The sequence below is a fragment of the Polypterus senegalus genome, chromosome 9 (genome assembly GCF_016835505.1).
Source record: "Polypterus senegalus isolate Bchr_013 chromosome 9, ASM1683550v1, whole genome shotgun sequence".
NCBI classification, from domain to species: Eukaryota; Metazoa; Chordata; class Cladistia; order Polypteriformes; family Polypteridae; genus Polypterus; species Polypterus senegalus.
In genome coordinates, this window is record NC_053162.1 from 147412302 (window position 1) to 147431941 (window position 19640).

Genomic DNA, 19640 nt, shown 5'->3' on the forward strand with positions numbered 1-19640 from the left:
TGGAGTGTAGGAGGACAGGCATTCCAAAATATAGGATGGAGCAAGATTATTTATGGCTTTATAAACTATTAATAGTATTTTAATGTCAGTTCTGAATGACACGGGTAACTAATGCAATGATGCTAAAACTGGTGAGATGTGCACAAGTTTTCTTTTTCTAGTTAAGATTTTGGATACTGCATTCTGAACTAATTGCAGCCGTTGAGGTCTTTCTTACGTAGTCCTGTTAGGAGTGCATTACAGTAATCTAGTCAACTAAATACAAAAGCGTACAGTAATTTTTTAGCATCTTGTAAAGTTATAAGAGTCTAACTTTTGCTTAATTGAGAAAATGCAGTCCTGGTAAACCAGTTAATATGCATTGTAAAAATTAATTATTAAGAAATAAAAATTATTTGAACAATGATATGCAGTAAGCAATGGCACAGTTACCATTCTGTCAGTCAGTCAGTCAGTCAGTCATTCTCCAACCCGCTATATCCAAACACAGGGTCACGGGGGTCCGCTGGAGCCAATTCCAGCCAGCACAGGGCGCAAGGCAGAAACAAACCCCGGGCAGGGCACCAGCCCACCGCAGCAGCTACCATTCTGTCACTTTAAATATATACAATAACCAAACACTAGTTTTCCATATGCATATACAGTGCAAAATACAACAAATAAATGATAGTAAAAAGCAAAGATTGAATTCCCTCTCATCACTTCACAAATTTAGATGCTCATGACACATAAACAAAAACTCAACAAGAATCATTGGATAATCTACAGAAGAATTGCAAGGCAAAACAAAGAATACAAATTGGAAAGCATTTTTCATATATAAAAAACACTCATAATCCAATTCAGGATTGTGAGTGGGCAGACACTATCCCAGTAGTACTTGGCACAAAGCAGGATCCAGCTCTGGGTAGGGCATGTGTTAATCTGAGAGTCCACTCACCTGCCATCTAAATCACTCAGTCACAGCCTTTAAATCAGTGTTCTTCCCCAGCACCATGTGTCAGGCTGCATTTTGAAATCACAGTGTTAGTTATGTACCTTCAGTTTAATAACATTTCATAGATTAGATTTTCTGTTTGTTTTAATTAATCTACTATAAATTGTTATGGCTGATAAAAATAAGCGACTGCTGTTGGAATTTTCACAAAAACTAGAAATTTTTAACCGTTTATGAAACAGCAAAAGTGCTTCAAAGTGCACGAAATAAAGCGTGATGCTGACAAAATTGAAAAACTTGTCAAAAATGCAAACCACTGATGGTAATGTTATTCTGTATTAATGTTAATGTTCTGTATTGTAATTTTCTTTTTCAATTCTGTTATGTTTCGTTAATGTATTGTTATTTGCAGGCAGCTGGTGATGTGCTGTGGAGGAGCAGAAAGGGTGGAATCCTATAATTGATGGGACTGAGAGAAGGGCTTCTGTTCTGTAAGGGGCGGACAAGCTTCATAGGAGTTGAGTGACAGAAAAGGTTAGGAAAAAAGGAAGGTGTGATGGAAGAAAGTTTTGAGTAAGGAGTCAAGAGACAATAAGCATATCATATATAGATATAGATATAGATATAAATAGATAGATATATAGATATAGATATAGATAGATATAGATATATACATATATATATAGATATGCAGTATACATATATAGATAGATATATATATATATATATATATATATATATATATATATATATATATATAGATATAGATATAATGTGTGTGTGTGTGTATGTATGTGTATATATATACATATATAGATATATTTATATAGATTGTGGACTTGGCCCAGACGCAGACAGGCGGACATGTTGTTTCTTAACCACCACACTTTTATTTACAATATTTACAATTGTTAAATTGGTCACACAGACCCAGTTCAGTGCACAATACACCCCAACACACTCAGTCCTGGCCACAATGCCTCTGTTCTGGCCGCCTCCACACCTCCTCTGTGCTTTGTCCTGGCTCCTCCAGCACTGAATGAATGGAGACGGCCCCTTTTATGCAGTCCCCGGATGAGCACCAGGTGTTCCCGGCATTCCTTGCTTGGCCACGCCCCAGCGTGGCGGAAGTGCCGGCTGTCCTCCCAGCAGCTCCCCGGGTGTCTCCCAAAGTCTTCCCCCCAGCACTTCCTGGTGTGGCGCAAGTGCTGGGGCAACAGGTCCCCAAGGCATTGGGGCGCCTCCTGGCGGAGACCATGGGCCCCTACAGGGTAGGGCTTCCATGCCCTCAACCCGTGGCCCCCAGAACAACCAGGAAGGCGGCCCCCACGTGTTCCAGGGTGGGCTTTGACCCTCTTCCGGTCCCTCACGGTGTTCCGGCCGGGTGGTTGCCCCTGGCATCCCTGACAAGATATATATAGAGATATAGATATATATATAATGTGTGTGTGTATGTATGTGTATATATATAGATATATATATATAGATATAGATATATACATATATATAGATATATAGAGATATAGATATATAGATATATAATGTGTGTGTGTGTGTATGTATGTATGTGTAGCAACACTCATAACAGTGACAAAACAATTACATTGACAATCATGTTACGTTATTTTTAAGATGTTTCCTTTTCTTTTTCATTACTTCTTTAACACACTACTTCTCTGATGAGAAGCGCGGGTATTTTGCTAGTTTTACAATATTTGTGATATATATAATTGTCTCTCTTCAAAATATCACGTCTCGTAGCAGGATAAAAAGTCTCGTCTCCCATGATTTTTTTTATTATAATAGAAAGATAATATACTTAATAAGCACCTCTAAAGATATGGATTTTGTTAAAACTTAAAGAAAATTACTAGTATGAAACTATTTAACATACATGAAACCCACTTCATTACTTATTGTTAAACAACATATATTTTCCTAGTGATAGGATTTAAAGTTAACAGAGCAGAATGGAAACCCTGAGTAGACACACATATTCACATAAGTATAATACAAATTGAGCATATATTCTTCCACAGCCACTGTCATCAGCAGTTACATCATCAGTTACAATAAGTGTGCCAGTACCTATGGCAGCCATACATGCTCAAGTCATAACATCCTGTTTAACAGATGAGGTGATATACTTTGGATGTTGGTCAGTTCCTTTTCGTCTCCACACTTAGATCTTGTCATCAGCATGATGCAGGTTTATCTTTGTCTCATCTATCCACAAAACCATTTTCCACAATTGTTCAGGCTCTGTTAAGTACTTTTTCGCAAACTGTAATCTGGTAATCCTGTTTTCGTGGCTAACTTGTGGTTTTCGTCTATCAGTGTGACCTCTGTATTTCTGTTCATGAACTCTTCTGTGGATAGTAGTCTCTGACATATACACATCTGCCTCATGAAGTCTGTTTCTGTCGGATAGGCGTTTGGGATGTTTTCTTTACAATAGCACTGGAGGTCAGGGGTGGGGGTCGACTTATTCTTATTTTTACTTTTTGTAAAAATGGATTGTTTTCTATGGAATGATTGCAATAAAAATAATAAAATTTCAAAAAACAAAACAAAACAAAAAAAAAACAATAGCACTAGAGGTCTTCCTTGGTCTACTAGTCCCTTTGTAATTACTGAGCTCACCAATTCGTTCTTTCTTCATAATGATATTCTAGATGGTTGATTTAAATATTACTAAGGTTTTACCCTAACTTATTTTTTAGCCTCATAATGGCTTCTTTGGCTTTCATTGGCACAGTTCATTCCCTCATGTTGGACAATGGCAACTACAAATTCTAAAGGGTAGAAGCATATCTAGGTGCCTTATGCCTGCACTAATGAAGCAATGGAACACATCTGAGTAATCACAAATGCATGTGATGTCAATTGTTACCATTAAGTCCGAGGATTTATCAATAAGGGTACTGTTTCTGACAAAGTGTCTGATGTACTTTTTTAAGGAAATTATGATAAACAACATTTTTAATAAACCTTGAGTGGCAAACACTGAAGACTAAAACTTTCAAAGATATTTACTAATGAATAATCCCATTATGTTTTGTGTAGTAAATTATTGTGTGGTTTTTCAGACAAGTTTTCCGGTTTTGAAGAGACTGCCATCCTGAAACCAGATCTGGTGTTACATGTTCACCTTGCACCCTATTGTAAAACGAAACTGATCTGCTCTGAAGGTTACCAGAACTATTCATTCCTTTGCTTCAAGATATATCCTTGTTTATCTTTACACATCGTTTCCTCAATAAAACTCAGCAATGTGCCTTAAAAATTGGCAAGACCAACAAAGGAAAATAGCTGAGGTTGATATCAAGTTATTCAGATCTGCAGTGTTTTAACCTTACTTATGTATACTGTACAGTGAATGACTAATTAAAACAAACAAACAGAAATAAGGAAATGCAAACAATCCCACTAGTTTAAGTTATTTTCATATTTCTCCTAACATGGAATTGACTGGTATAGTTGCTTTAGTTCACACAAGAACACTTTTCTTAAGACTGATCGCACAACATATTAAAAAGTTTAAACCAACTCTGTCAAGAGTGTGATTATCCTCCATAATGTTTGGGAGAAAGACACATTTTTCTTTGATTTACCCCCCTGGTCCACATTTAAAAATTACAAACGAAATAATTTTGATGTCATTAAAGTGAACATTGCAGACTTTAATTTAACGGTAATTGCATGCATCTCAGTCTCACCATTTAGAAATGACAACACTTTTTCTACATGCTCCCCTCATTTCAGGGCACCATAATATTTGGGACATACCATATTCAGTATTTTGTTGTATATCCCCTGTCTGCAATGAAGTCTGTGATTCATTGACATCACCAGGTACTGAGCTGTGCCAAGCCTCTAATGCAGCCATCTTGATTGTTTCGGGTCCTGTCCTGTTAAGTTTTCTCTTCGGCATATGAAAGGCATTAACAGTTGGAGCATTTTTGTGACTGGATTGGCCAGTCGAGAATTTTCCATTTTGTAGCTTTGAAAAACTCCTGTGTTGCCTTAACAGTATGGTTGGGATCATTATCTTGTTGTAGGATGAAGCACCATCCAATGAATTTAAAGGCATGTACTGGAACTTGAGCAGATAAAATGTTGTGGTACACATCAGAATTCACTGAGCAACTGCCATGGAAGAAAATAAGCCACAATATTTTCATTTAACAAAAGGAGGTATTCTGTAGCATTAACGTTGATTCAGAACTTTACATTAAAGTCCGGAATGAATTGTTAAAGCAGTCTGCACTCTTTACAGCTTAAACCACACCTGCCTCTTGCCACTGCTTAGTTCTTTCCAAACAAGAATTTGGTCATGTCTGGTGACCCTTAGTTAGCACACATTTATCATTTGTATTTATTACAGAGATCATTAATTGTCTTATCAGTAATTGCTTACCTTTGGACCCCAAGATACTCTTTTAACAAAAACAGGACATCAGATATATCATCTTCACATAACTCAAATGACCACCTCTAAAAATATTTTACAAGTACTGGGGGGCTTCGCCCCATGCTCGCTTCGCTTGCCAACAGCCCTGCCTGTGCTACGTTCCAACAACTTCACGTCTCTGCCGCTGCATATGGTAGGAACGTGGGGCATCCAGAGGAAACCCACAAGGACATGAGGATAACATGTAAGCTTCATTTAGGGAGTGTCCAGGGCATGAACCCTAGTATCCTTTTTGCAAGGCTGCAGCTCTACTGCTGTGCCACATTGTAAGAAAACTCTTCATATCCATTTAATACATTTAATATTAGAAGTCAGAAAAGCAGAAACAATGCACAATTCTTACAGAGAAATAATAACATTCTAAATAAAGATTGTTTCTGCAACTGTTTCTAATTTTGGAACTGTGTTTTCAAGCAGGAAAAAACCAAATTCAAAACAAAGGGTAGGAAAATTGCAAACTGACACATATGTACACTTTATATTTGATAGCCTAGGTTAGGGGTGTCAAACTCCAGCTCTGGAGGGCCACAGTGGCTGCAGGTTTTCATTTTAACCCTTTTCCTAATCAGTGTCCAGTTTTCAATGCTAATTAACTCATTTTCCCTTCATTTTAATAACCCTGATTTTAAGTATTCAGTCCTCTGAATTGATTTGTTTCTTCTTTAAATGACAGGCAGACAGACATGAGATGTGAAATGAGCCGACAGATGACCAACTAAATTGAAACATCAAATTCCAGCCAATTTCACTCCAACCAGTTTCTTATTAAGAACCCAATTCTTGACGGTAATTAAACTTGTTATTTAATTCCATGGCATGTTGCTGCTCTCATTTTGCAATAGCAGACATTTCCAAAACTGTTGATTTTCTGTTTTTTCTAAGACCACCATCAAAATGTTTTGCTGACCTGAGAGATCAACCTTAGTGAGGCCTTCACCTTTCCTTATTTTCAGATATTGTGTGATGGGCACAGGTGAGCTGGTCATGTGGTGACTTGTTTTGTGTCTCATTATTATTAGTAAGGAAAAAGCAACAACAAAGGGGCCTAAGTCAAGTTAATTAAAACTAAGGCAAAAGAAGCTAATTAGCAGCAAAAACTGGTCACTAATGAAGAAGATGGCTAGAACGAAAATCTGCAGCCACTGCAGCCCTCTAGGACCGGAGTTCGACACCCGTGGCCTAGTTCAGGAGTTCCCAAACTTTTGGACGTCAAGTACCACCTGAGGTTAAGTGAGATGCGTTGCGTACCACCCGAATCTTTAACAAAAAAATTAAAAAGCAAGTACTGCAATGAATGATTAATTCTTAATTAGGTAATATACAGCAAATTCACGACACTAACTACAATATTGAATGAATTTATGTTAGTATAACTGTGTAGGGCGGCACGGTGGCGCAGTGGTAGCGCTGCTGCCTCGCAGTTAGGAGACCCGGGTTCACTTCCCGGGTCCTCCCTGCGTGGAGTTTGCATGTTCTCCCGTGTCTGCGTGGGTTTCCTCCGGGCGCTCCGGTTTCCTCCCACAATCCAAAGACATGCAGGTTGGGTGGATTGGCGATTCTAAATTGGCCCTAGTGTGTGTGCTTGGTGTGTGGGTGTGTTTGTGTGTGTCCTGCGGTGGGTTGGCACCCTGCCCGGGATTGGTTCCTGCCTTGTGCCCTGTGTTGGCTGGGATTGGCTCCAGCAGACCCCCGTGACCCTATTCGGATTCAGCGGGTTAGGAAATGGATGGATGGATAACTGTGTAGACGGCAGTATAATCATATTATTTTAATTAACTTAAACAGTGTAACTATAATAGCCTGTCCATACAGTATTTGCGATATCTCGCATCAGTGAGTAGGATGTGACTGCATACTGTTTACAAGTTTGTCAATTCTGGGCTGAATCGTCAAAAGAGAAAGTCTCAGGTCGTTATGAGCATCCAGTCTATTTCTGTATTTTGTTTTGATAGCAGTCATTGCAGAAAAGCCAGTTTCACATAAATAATCTCTTGTCCCTTCTGCAGGGAGGCTGCCCCTTTAAATAAGCACCCGGATGTGCTCCAGGCAATCTCCCACCGACACGCCCCAGTGTGGCGAAAGTGCCGGCTGTCTCCTTGAAAGCACTCTGGGTGTCCCCGTTTTCTCTTTCCCCCAGCACTTCAGGGTGTGGCGGAAGTGCTGAGGTCTAGGGTCTTTCTGGTATTGGGGTCCCCCTGGCGGTAACCCCGGGTCCCTACAAGGTCGAGCTTCCCAGCTTTTTACTCAAGGCCTCCAGGGTGGTCGCCCCCTCGCGGTCTGGAGGAGGCACCAGCCCTCCTCCTGTCTTCTCAGGTGTCCCTCCATATATGTAGATGTGTATATGTATATATATATATAGATATGTGTACAGTAATCCCTCGCTATATCGCGCTTTGACTTTCGCGGTTTCGCTCTATCGCGGATTTTATATGAAAGCATAACTAAATATATAACGCGGATTTTTCGCTGCTTCGCGGGTTCTGCGGACAATGTGTCTTTTTACTTCCTGTACATGCTTCCTCAGTTTGTTTGCCCAGTTGGTTTCATACAAGGGACGCTATTGGCGGATGACTGAGAAGCTAACCAATCAGAGCACGCAGTTAAGTTCTCCTGACTGAGAAGCTAACCAATCAGAGCACGCAGTTAATTTCCTGCTTGCTGAATGCAGTGTTAACCAGGAAGTCTCGTCTCGCTCATTCAGCATCAACGTGTTTCGCTGTGTAAAGAGTTGTGCTCTTTTGTGTTTATCTTTGTGCATACTCAAGCCCTTCATTATGGCTCCAAAATGATCTGCTACTGCTTCAGGGGCCGTGCCCAAGCGCAAATGGAAGATGTTAACGATTGCCGAAAAGGTAAACGCGTTTTGGATTTGTTGAAGGCTACGATTCTTTTTATTTAAAAAGTAGGAAAGGAATATAAGATCTACAGCTGCAGTGTCCTTTTAACCAGGGTGCAAAACAAGTTGTAAGTGGATGTAATAAGGCAGTAGTGTGGATGGAATCTGCTTTAGGGATTTGGATTGAAAACTGCCAGAAGAAGAACAACGGCGGTGCTACACAATCGCCTGAAGTGGCTCCTTTAAGGGCTGTAATGCTCTCCTTTGTTGTGCAGTAAAATAAAACTCATTGTTATCGGACAAGGCATCGTGTCATTGTTGGTGAGTAACCATAATTAATTTTCTACTTACAGTACTTAGTACATGTACGTACGTTTAGTGTCACTGTACACACACATTTACTGTATACTATTTTTGTTGCATTGTACGTATTTATTGTTGGTGGCCTGTCTATCGTAATGGCTGTAACATATGTGCTATCGGAGACACTCAATATCTTCAAAATAATATTTAGGTTTTACTGTATATAAACAGTGTGTTTATATACATAATTTCAATGAATCTTACCTAATATCTAAGAGAATACAAAGGGATTATGCTGTATAACTCTGCGGGGAATATTTATAAATAGTGTGGCAGAGTTTATAAGGGCTTAAAATATATAAAAATAACCATAGAAACATATTGTTTCTACTTCGCGGATTTTCACCTATCGCAGGGGGTCTGGAATGCAACCCCCGCGATCGAGGAGGGATTACTGTATATGTATATACTGTATGTTTATATGTCTGTGTGTGTGTATATATATATATATATATATATATATATATATATATGACAGCAACACTCATAACAGTGACAAAACAATTACATTGACAATCATGTTACGTTATTTTTAAAATGTTTCCTTTTTTTTTCATAACTTCTTTAACACACTACTTCTCCGCTACGAAGCGCGGGTATTTTGCTAGTCAGAAATAAACTTGATGCATTAGGATTAAAAGTTAAGATGGAAGTAAAAAACTTAGGGGTAACTGTTGACTGTAACCTGAATTTTAAATCGCATATTCATCAGACTACTAGGACAGCATTTTTTCACTTAAGAAACATAGCAAAAGTTAGGCCTCTTATATCATTGAAAGATGCTGAGAAATTATTTCACACATTTGTTTTCAGTCGACGCACTCCTCTCAGGACTACCCAAAAAGACATAAATCGTTTACAACTAGTGCAGAATGCAGCTGCTAGAATCCTAACTAGGAAAAGAAAATCCGAACACATTTCTCCAGTTTTGATGTCACTACACTGGTTACCTGTGTCTTTCAGAATTGACTTTAAAATTCTGCTTATGGTTTATAAAGCCCTAAATAATCTCGCTCCATCTTATATATCGGAATGTCTGACACGTTATATTCCAAATCATAACCTTAGATCTTCAAATGAGTGTCTCCTTACAATTCCAAAAGCTAAACTTAAAAGATGTGGTGAGGCGGCCTTCTGCTGTTATGCACCTAAAATCTGGAATAGCCTGCCAATAGGAATTCGCCAGGCTGATACAGTGGAGCACTTTAAAACACTGCTGAAAACACATTACTTTAACATGGCCTTTTCATAACTTCACTTTAACTTAATCCGGATACTCTGCATGTTCAATTCATCATAATAACTATTCATAGTGGCTGTAAAATCCGTACTAACCCCTACTCTCTCTTTTGTTTCTTTTTCCGGATTCTTTGTGGTGGCGGCCTGCACCACCACCACCTACTCAAAGCATCATGATGCTCCAACATTGATGGACTGAAAGCCAGAAGTCTACGTGACCATCATCATCAAGTCCTTCCGTGAGATCCCTAAATACAAAGAGGACTGTTTCATTTATGTTAGGTAGATTGCCCAGAGGGGACTGGGCGGTCTCATGGTCTGGAATCCCTGCAGATTTTTTTTTTTCTCCAGCCATCTGTAGTTTTTTTTGTTTTTTGTTTTTTCTGTCCACCCTGGCCATCGGACCTTACTTATTCCATGTTAATTAATGTTGACTTATTTTGTTTTCTTATTGTGTCTTTTATTTTTCTATTCTTCATTTTGTAAAGCACTTTGAGCTACATTTTTTTGTATGAAAATGTGCTATATAAATAAATGGTTCCTGCCTTGTGCCCTGTGTTGGCTGGGATTGGCTCCAGCAGACCCCCGTGACCCTGTGTTCGGATTCAGCGGGTTGGAAAATGGATGGATGGATGGTACTAACGCTAATGTTTCACCACAAAGATGATGATAATAATGATGCTAAAATAAATATACAAAGTAAGAAAGCTGAACACCAGCTTTTAGGCTTGGAAAAAGAGTCATCAACCATCTCTTCCGAGCGTATACCTTACTTCTAACAAGATGGCATCCAGGGGGACTGGATTACAATCAAATGAAAGGATTATGCCACTCTCATGGAATACTCAAGAGTCATACGTTTAACTAGGCCACTTTACAAAAACATCAAGAAAAATAAAGCATGTATGCATGACCTTCTCTGTATTGTTCTGTGCTTATCCACACTTGGGACAATGATCTTTGCATGTGCTGTCAGTTGCACCACAACTGAGTGTAGTTTGCTTTAACTTTACCTTATGTGGAGGGGTGTGATAATGTCTAAATCTGTGTATTGCATCACATGTTGTAAGGGCATTCCAAGATTAGTGAAAATGGTTATTTGTGACAAACACAAATCATCACTATTGCAAAGCTCTATTGCCAAAAAAATATGACATTATAAATAGCATGGTTTCTACATGTAGATGTAGTGATCACATGATTTACAAGAATTGTTCACAATATTATTGCATATCAGCCAAACCAAAATCTTTTTATGAGTTCATTGTTCTGCAATGTTTCCAAAACATTCTGCCTTTTCTGGAATGTGGATGATGATCTATGCCTGAAAGCCATCATCTGGAAGTGCCTTGCAAGTTAGAACAGCTCACAAGATCTCCAAACAACTGGTGAAGTTAGGAGTTGTTCCAAATTAGGAAAACTAATAAAATGCTATTGCTCCTACTCTTAAGTGTAGAACCAAATGTGCATCACCCTGAGGTTTTTGAGCCAGTTAGAACTGTTTTACTACTCTGAGACACTTGATAAATTTGGGCAGTGCCTTTTTTTAATCTATAATTACACAGCACCAATGTTAATCATCCACTTACACCCAACATTATCAAATCATCTGGAATCTCAAAGTTCTAGTCCTAATTGATGAGTAGATTTATATGTAAAAATGCATGTGTAAAATGAAAGGATACTGAAAAAATGGCAGTTGTTTATTTATTGAATCAATTTCTTTTAAAAATTCAGGTGAATATTTCAAAAGCTAAGTTCTGCCTCTGTGTTTGCTTTTGTTATATAACTCCTAACTGTTAGGCCGTGTTTACATTACCACTCTGATGTTACTAGATGCTTGTTTTTCCACATACATGGCATAAATTGGATGTTGGTATAAACATTGTAGCGTGCTGCCTGAGCTCTTGCTCAGCTGGGACGCCTCCACGCTGGGAGGACCAGTGGAGTAAGTGTGGCCAGAGCGTTACATCCCCTAGATGGCAACCACCCTGGGTTGCAGCGGTGCCTCAGACTCCTGCAGGGCTTCATGGGAGTTGGAGTGTAGTGCAGCCCTGTTGGGATTCACAGGGGGTGCTGCAGCAGGAGCTGCTGAGCCCTTATGGGCAGTTCTTCCACCACACCCGGAAGTACTGCCGGAAACGAGCACTTCCAGGTGCATTATAAAATCAGCCAGCAGCCACTACTTGGGAAGCCAGAGTCGGGAGGAGAAGCGACAAAGCTTGACCTGAGGAGTGAAGAAGGAGAACGAAAAGAGTGAAGAAAGAGACTTGTGGTATTGTGCTGTGTTTGTGCATGAACTGTGTTATACTTGTAGGGAATGGGGAAGGCGTTTCCCACAAGGGGAAAAGAAAAAATAAACCTTGTGTGCCTTGAGCTTGTGTCCCACGCTTGTCTGTGTCGGGTTCAGTTGGCGGTGCCAGCCTGGTGGGCCACAACACCCAAAACCACAAATTATCTGATTTTTGGCTGTTTTCATATGTGGTACTTAATTTAAATTCAACTTCTGTTAATCTTATCCAATCAGAGTTTAAACAGTAATGTAAATAACATTTTTACTCAAGGATTTATGGTGGAAAACTTTAACTGTTGATGGAAATTTATGCTCTGCTCTGACTCACCATACTTACGAGCTCTGCTTCTAAAACATAGAAAACCAAGGAGCATTAGCAGAATGAAATATCCATGTGGGGCAATCTGTTTGCCAGGTATTACCAATTTTAAAAAGCATGTCTTATGAACAATGTACAAACGATTGACTTTTAGTAAAGTTCAGGCACTTATCTTTTTAAGTCACTAAAATGCGGCGGTGCGCTTCCACGAGGATTTTAACTTCAGCAGACCATGCTGTGTGGTGCTGGTGGCTTGGTAGACATGTCCATGATGGATGCCACATGTGCCTGGCCAAAACATCTACTACCTCCATAGCCACCTTCTGTTAACAACATGAGAAGCGTTGAACATTTAGTTTAGGTAATTTTCAGCATTTATGCATCAGTTTTGAGAAGTGGATTCCAAAATAAAATTCCAAAGTAAAGTTACAAAAAAAAAAACTTACTTTCCGGATTTTATTGTTTAGCAGAAACCAGTTGTGGATGGGCTCGTGCTTGCACTATGCTTGTTCTGACCACAAAAACTCACTGGACAGTAAGTTGGTGTATGCAAAAAAATGTACAGTATATGGTGAATAAAGGATTAAGGATCACTAAAAAATACTATATACAATAATCACCACATTTTCTGTGTCACACCCTTTCCCTTTATCTTCCATGATTAACAAAATAATGTTTTTACTCATTATTTTATCATTGTAGAAAGTCCTCTCTTTTTGTATGTGTAACTTTTTAAAATTATACAAGGTTTTCTTTATAGCCATTAGGCCATTAGTTTCTGTTAAACTGACTATAAGGAAAAAAAAAAAACATCGGAGACTTAGGAATTCAATAGGGAAAATTAAAAAGTTGCAGGGAATAGATGGGGAACATGAAGTGCAATAAATGGTTTAGACTACATCAGTCATTCTGAATTCACAGAAGTGTATAGTTTATGCAAGATCTCAATGGAAGCTTTGAATTTAAGAACCTAAAAACGTTGTAGTTCGGTTACATTCTACAAAATACACTAAATTTGATGGTTTCCTTGTTGAGTTGCATCTTCATTACTAATATTGATTTTGTCTTAAAAGCCACTGAAGCATGATCTGTCTTGTGAGAGTGTTTTATCAGCAAATAATGAAACAGGATCTTCTGTTTACAAAGCAGATCTAATGAAAGTCTCTTCTGAAATAAAATGTACTCCATCCAACCATTCACTGTTTCTTATCTGAAATGGCACATGTTATATGTAAAGTAGTATTCCAAATATTGTTTTTTTAAGAGTTTTAATAAATATTTACTTTACCACATATGAGTCATTTATATTTGAATTTTTTACATACCAGGAACTGTATTTTATAGTGATAGTGACTCTGTAAGCAATAAACCATCTAAAATATAATAAAACACTAAAATCTGTGTGTCTAGTACCTCTGAGCAATCTGAATGGTTATTTTGGCTTTGCCGTGATTGGTCTGCTTGGCTTTGGTGATGCAACAGAACAGGAAGTGTGAGAGTGCGACACACAAGGAGGAGAAATGACATGGGAGGCATGCAGTGATTCACCTTAACACCTTCAAAGCTGGCAAGCAATAAAGCAGACAAGAGGTGATCAAAGTGCCTCAAAAATAATGACAAGAGTCTGAGGAGCAGGCTTCACAGGAACGCATTCGACAGAGGTAGCACTGGTAAAATAAGTTTTCTACACATGCGTTGTGACAGATAGGGGCCTTCTTGACCCCTTGAACACTCAGACCACTCGTCAGACACCAGGTACAAGTCCAAATACTTGATTTATTAGGAAAATAAAGTGCACAAAGCACCCTCTCCTCCACAATACTCATAAACCAATACAATACTCAATAATAATACAATCCTCCACTCCCAGACGCGTTGCCCTCCTACCACCTAGCTCAGCTCAACGTTCTGGTGTTTCATTGTCCTTTTTATAGTCCACAACCCGGACGTGCTCCTTGACCTGCAGTCCATGCGACTTCCTAGCACTTCCGGGTCAAATCAAAACTCTTCTTTCTTTGTCAGCCCGGAAGCACTTTATTCCTTCCGTCCTCGTGACCAGCAAGTACTTCCGGGCTGTAGGAAAAGCCAATGTCTCTGTGTCTCCCTGCAGTGTCCCCTGGCGGCCCCGACGTTATCCAGCAGGGCTGTGCACTACAACTCCAAAGTCCATGATTCCCTGCTGGAACTCGGGCATCTCCACATTGCAGGGAGGGCTCCATCTGGCGGCTTGGGGGACTTGGCCAGGATAAACTGCCGGGCATAGCCCACAGCGTACACCGAGGAAAGGAGCTGAAGGTACACTTACGGCGAGAGATTGCAAATATTTTAAAAATTGTTTTATCTGTGTTTGACAGGTAGCATGGCTAGTAAGTAATAAAGCGCTGATTGAAGTTATCACAAACAATTGAACCGGGTTTAGTTAAAATGAAAATGAAAAGTAAAACAAAACAACCACTTCACAAGTAGCTTACGCCACAGAACCAGTTAAACACAGCAACTCACCGTATATGTTATGACGGCTCCATGGTTAACTAATGGTTACTGCAGGCCCTTTGTCTTTTTGAGGATAGTCATTATTATGGCAAAAAGGGACCAGTTTTCTGAGGGAGCATAAAACAGATCTGTTGCTCCTCATTAGAAGCATTATTAAATTGCCTCCCTTAGATAACTAGATAACTAGTCTTCAGAGTTTTGGAGGTACGCAGGGTCAGACCTGCAGATAGTCTTGAAAGCCAACACCAGCATTTTAAATGTAGTAAAGAACACAAATGGTTGCAGTGTGAGGAGATATGGAAGATTTTAAGATTTGGCTGGTGAGTTTTTTTCCTATGGGATCCACCTTTTTTGTTGATGTTTTCTATGCAATTTACATAGAACTGAAGGCACTAAATCAGATAAGCTGTATTAGAATATATAAAGCTAATGCATCTCATGGTAATAACCAAAAATGCAGACAGAATAAATCTTCCACAGAGCCAGTTAAAGTAGTCCAGCCTTGAGATAATCAGCTATGTTGATGTTGTGAGCAAGTGTGAACAAACAACCCCTCAGCTTTACCCCTGGTAGATCTAACTTAGAAATGTGGATTCCTGATACAGACCCTTCAAGAAATAACTGGCATAATCCTGTGCTCATCTTGTCTTCCTGACCATTTTAGGGACACATTTTGGGATCATATCCTTAGCTCTTCTTACCTTTTCAAAGAAGCCCAGCTCTGTTTTTTTGACATCCTATTAGTTCAATGTTTAAACCACTTTTTATATTTTTTTTCTGTACTTTTGTCTTTGCACATTGTTTCATTGCATTTTTTTGACACATTGGTTGGTCAGTGATCCTGTTTCCTTTCTTTCTGTAAGTCTGTTACTATTTCAATGTTTGTTCAGCTCTGTGATATTTTAATGCTCATTTAGAAAGTAGTTAAATAGGAAAGTGTCTCCAATGACTGTGGAAGTCAGGATGTGAACCAGATTCTTGAGAGCTCCTTATTTTACAGTTGTTAGCTCCACTAATCTTCTAGCTAGTGGTATATTTTGTTATGTCATGTACATTTTCTTTGTCTACTTTGATACCTTTCACATGGCCATTGTGATCGCTTCTGCAATTTTCTACACTGTGGGGTGCTAGGCTAGTAACATCACTTCATTAGAGGAATACCGAATCAAGAAGCTGATTAAGAGGGCAGGTTCAGCTATAGGACTTGCTCTCAACCTTCTGGAGGTAGCAGTGGAGGAGAGTAAGAAGACTAAACTTAAAGCGATTATGAACAATGCTGCACATCTCTCTGACATGCTATCACACAATGACTTATTCTGCAGAATAATTCAGTCATGTGAGTCCTTTTTTGCAGTTTATTTATTCACTAAAAATTCTGGAAGTAATTAAAATGTATTCATTTTGCACATTTTGAGTAAGCAAATAGACATCAGATATGTTGATTATGTGGCAAAGTAACATGAGATTTTTTTTCTGTTTTTCAAATTGTTTATTATTGTACAAAACCAGCTATCAGTGCGTTCTGCTATACCATAAACTTCTTTCTCTCCATTCGCCATGAAAACATGAAATTACACTAGAAATTACTTGTTGGAAGGTAACATATAAAAAAATAATTTTTGTGTTGAGTATTCCATTAAATATAGTTTAGGGTCACATGGAGGTAAAACCTATCCAAGCATCATTGGTTACAACACAGGAAGAAGCCCTGGACAGGGCCAATCACAGGATATATACTTACACAAGGAGGACCCAGTGGAAAATCCACACAAACATGGAGAAAATATACTAACTCAGACAAAGTTAGAAGACCAATACAAATAGCATAAGCAAACTCAGAACTCCTATATTTGTGACATCCAGCGTGTGGGAGCATAAAGACTAATTTGAGACAGAATGGAATACTACAACCTATCACAAAGGTCAAGCAGTTCAAACATGTTTAAAAACTGCATCTTTTACAGCCAAGGCAGGAGTTTTCTTTCATTTTAGTTTTCATTTCTTATTAGTCATTTAGGTGTGTATTTGAGAGGAGTTTGTTGTTTACCATAATATTTATTTATTTATTGAGCATCTGGAAAAAGGACAAATAAAGTGCTATGTGTTTATCTAGCTATTATTTCTTAGACCCCTGAAACACACTCTTATCTCATAGCCTTAAGACTCTGTGAGTCATTTCTGATCACTTCCTCATCAAATGATACCAGGGATAGCCTGAAAATTAACCCTCCTGTGATTGTGAAGCGTGGAAGTGAGCATTGGCAAATAGTAAACTGGCTTGAGGACAGAGTGGTCAGGAGAGACTCTGTAGAACAAATCAGAAGTGATCTAGAGGAGTGATATTGTGGCTTAACGTCAGCAGGACAGTGAGTTAAAGAGCTATTCCAACTAATCCAAATAGATTCATTATAACTGATCCTTGCCAATTTATACAGACAATGTGGAATACACAGTGGTAATTTTCTCTTCTCTGTAACTGAAATAATCAAGAATTCATTAAAGTACATTACATAATTTATATAATAGAAAACACAAATTAGGTTACCTGGATTATTTCAGATATGGCTGTTAAGAAAACCTTTTTTGCAAATTTCATATTTTAATTTTTTTTTAATCAGTTTTATTTAAAGGTAGCTTAATATGCTATAGTCATATGCTATATACCTCATTTCAGAATTCACATTTGTTAGCTATATATGTGTGTGTGTATGTTTTGTTTTTTATTCAATTTTTCTCTGGGTTGTTGTCTGTAATGTTGGTGACTTTGACAGCCTACTACTTCTCACTGGGTGTGTCCTACAAATTCAGCTATAAAAAGTCTCAGGATTTCAATATAGATCACACAGCTGGACAGGTAGAAGTTGCTGTTACTACAAACAAAATGCGTGCCAATATGATGTATTTTGGAATAATGGAATTGGTTCTGATTCTTTTTGCAGAGCCAGTCTACATGCAGGGTAAGCCGTTCTTTGAATTTCTTTATGATGAACAATTCAGGTTTATTTAAAACATAGACACACTTTACACATAAATGATAATTATACTACTAAGGGATTGTTAAGTACTACATTATAACAGGTTAATAAAGTATACTTTAAAAATAATCTTTCCTGAAATAAGCTTTGTATTGATATTTCTGCCTAGCTTAAATATGTTTGATCTAAGGCTAAAAATGGTAATTTAACATAAATCTGTTTCAGTGCAGTAAGGTGTATTATAATTTTGATCAGTTATGTTTTCATTTTTTTTTTCTTCTCAGAAGACATAAAACAATTGAATTAACCTAAAATTAAAAAAGTACAATTTGTTTTATCTCTTTTAAAAATGAAGACATGCTAAATATGAATTGCTTTATTTAGTAATTTATTCAAAAAGTAACAATCGCCCCTGTATAATGTTTAAAATGCAATTAGAGTTGGCAAAGAGAATTGAAAGGGGATTATTTAGAACATATCAGAAAACAATATGCTAGTACATACAGAACACAATGTCTATCTTTCTCAAAATTATTATTTAAAACATTTTAGAAAATACAAAAAAAAAAAAGAATGGATAACATCTATTTCAATAAATCATACAGATTCATTTTCATGGCTTCATTATAGGAGTGCAGTACTCAGAACAAATCAGGGCATGCTGTCTCCCTCTTCTGGAGTTATGTTTATTATGTGGACTAATACGATAAAAGAATACCATATCAGATGAAAAGTGCTTGGAATAACTAAAGCCTTTATTTTCTATGATGGAGTTATCAATTGTGATGGAATTATAAAATATGTGCTAATGCACTGTAGTATAGTAAATAGTATATACTATTTTAGATGCAGCATTTCTTGAATTATCTACAGACACACCTTTGTCTGCTTTTTTACAACACAAGAAACACTAGTCTATAAACTACACTTCAACATTCTAGTAAACATAATTATTATACTGATAGTTCTTTCAGATTAAATTAACTTTATAGATATTCATTTGCAGCGTCTTAAACATTAAATGTTAATGCATTAATAATATATGCATTAACTGAAATAACCAAAGATAATGAGCACATACAGTATATTGTCGTCAGTGCCTGATGATTTTGCCTTTAAAAAATATTATTGGGGCGGCACGGTGCCTCGCAGTTAGGAGACCCGGGTTCACTTCCCGGGTCCTCCCTGCGTGGAGTTTGCATGTTCTCCCGTGTCTGCGTGGGTTTCCTCCGGGCTCGGTTTCCTCCCACAATCCAAAGACATGCAGGTTAGGTGGATTGGCGATTCTAAATTGGCCCTAGTGTGTGCTTGGTGTGTGGGTGTGTTTGTGTGTGTCCTGCGGTGGGTTGGCACCCTGCCCGGGATTGGTTCCTGCCTTGTGCCCTGTGTTGGCTGGGATTGGCTCCAGCAGACCCCCGTGACCCTATTCGGATTCAGCGGGTTAGGAAATGGATGGATGGATGGAAAAATATTATTGGCAGTTCAATGTATTCTTATATATTGTATTATCAGAGTGCTCTACACATTTCAAGTAAACATATAAAAAATGTATATATATATATATACAGTAATCCCTCCTCGATCGCGGGGGTTGCGTTCCAGACCCCCCCGCGATAGGTGAAAATCCGCGAAGTAGAAACCATATGTTTGTGTGGTTATTTTTATATATTTTAAGCCCTTATAAACTCTCCCACCCTGTTAACATTATTAG

General features: G+C 38.2%; 1 protein-coding gene across 2 annotated transcripts in view; it reads left to right on the forward strand.

Annotated features, from left to right (window-relative positions):
- LOC120535882 (uncharacterized protein DDB_G0271670-like) overlaps positions 1-19640 on the forward strand; it is a 54797-nt gene that overhangs the window by 27575 nt on the left and 7582 nt on the right. Inside the window, exon 1 of one of the 2 annotated variants that reach the window (XM_039764031.1) lies at positions 17794-17911. The exons of the other annotated variant lie outside the window; for it this stretch is intronic. Coding sequence (XP_039619965.1) covers positions 17836-17911 — 76 coding nt within the window. The 5' untranslated portion in view covers positions 17794-17835. Of the gene's footprint in view, positions 1-17793; positions 17912-19640 lie in introns of those variants that run through there. 2 annotated transcript variants of the gene reach the window in all.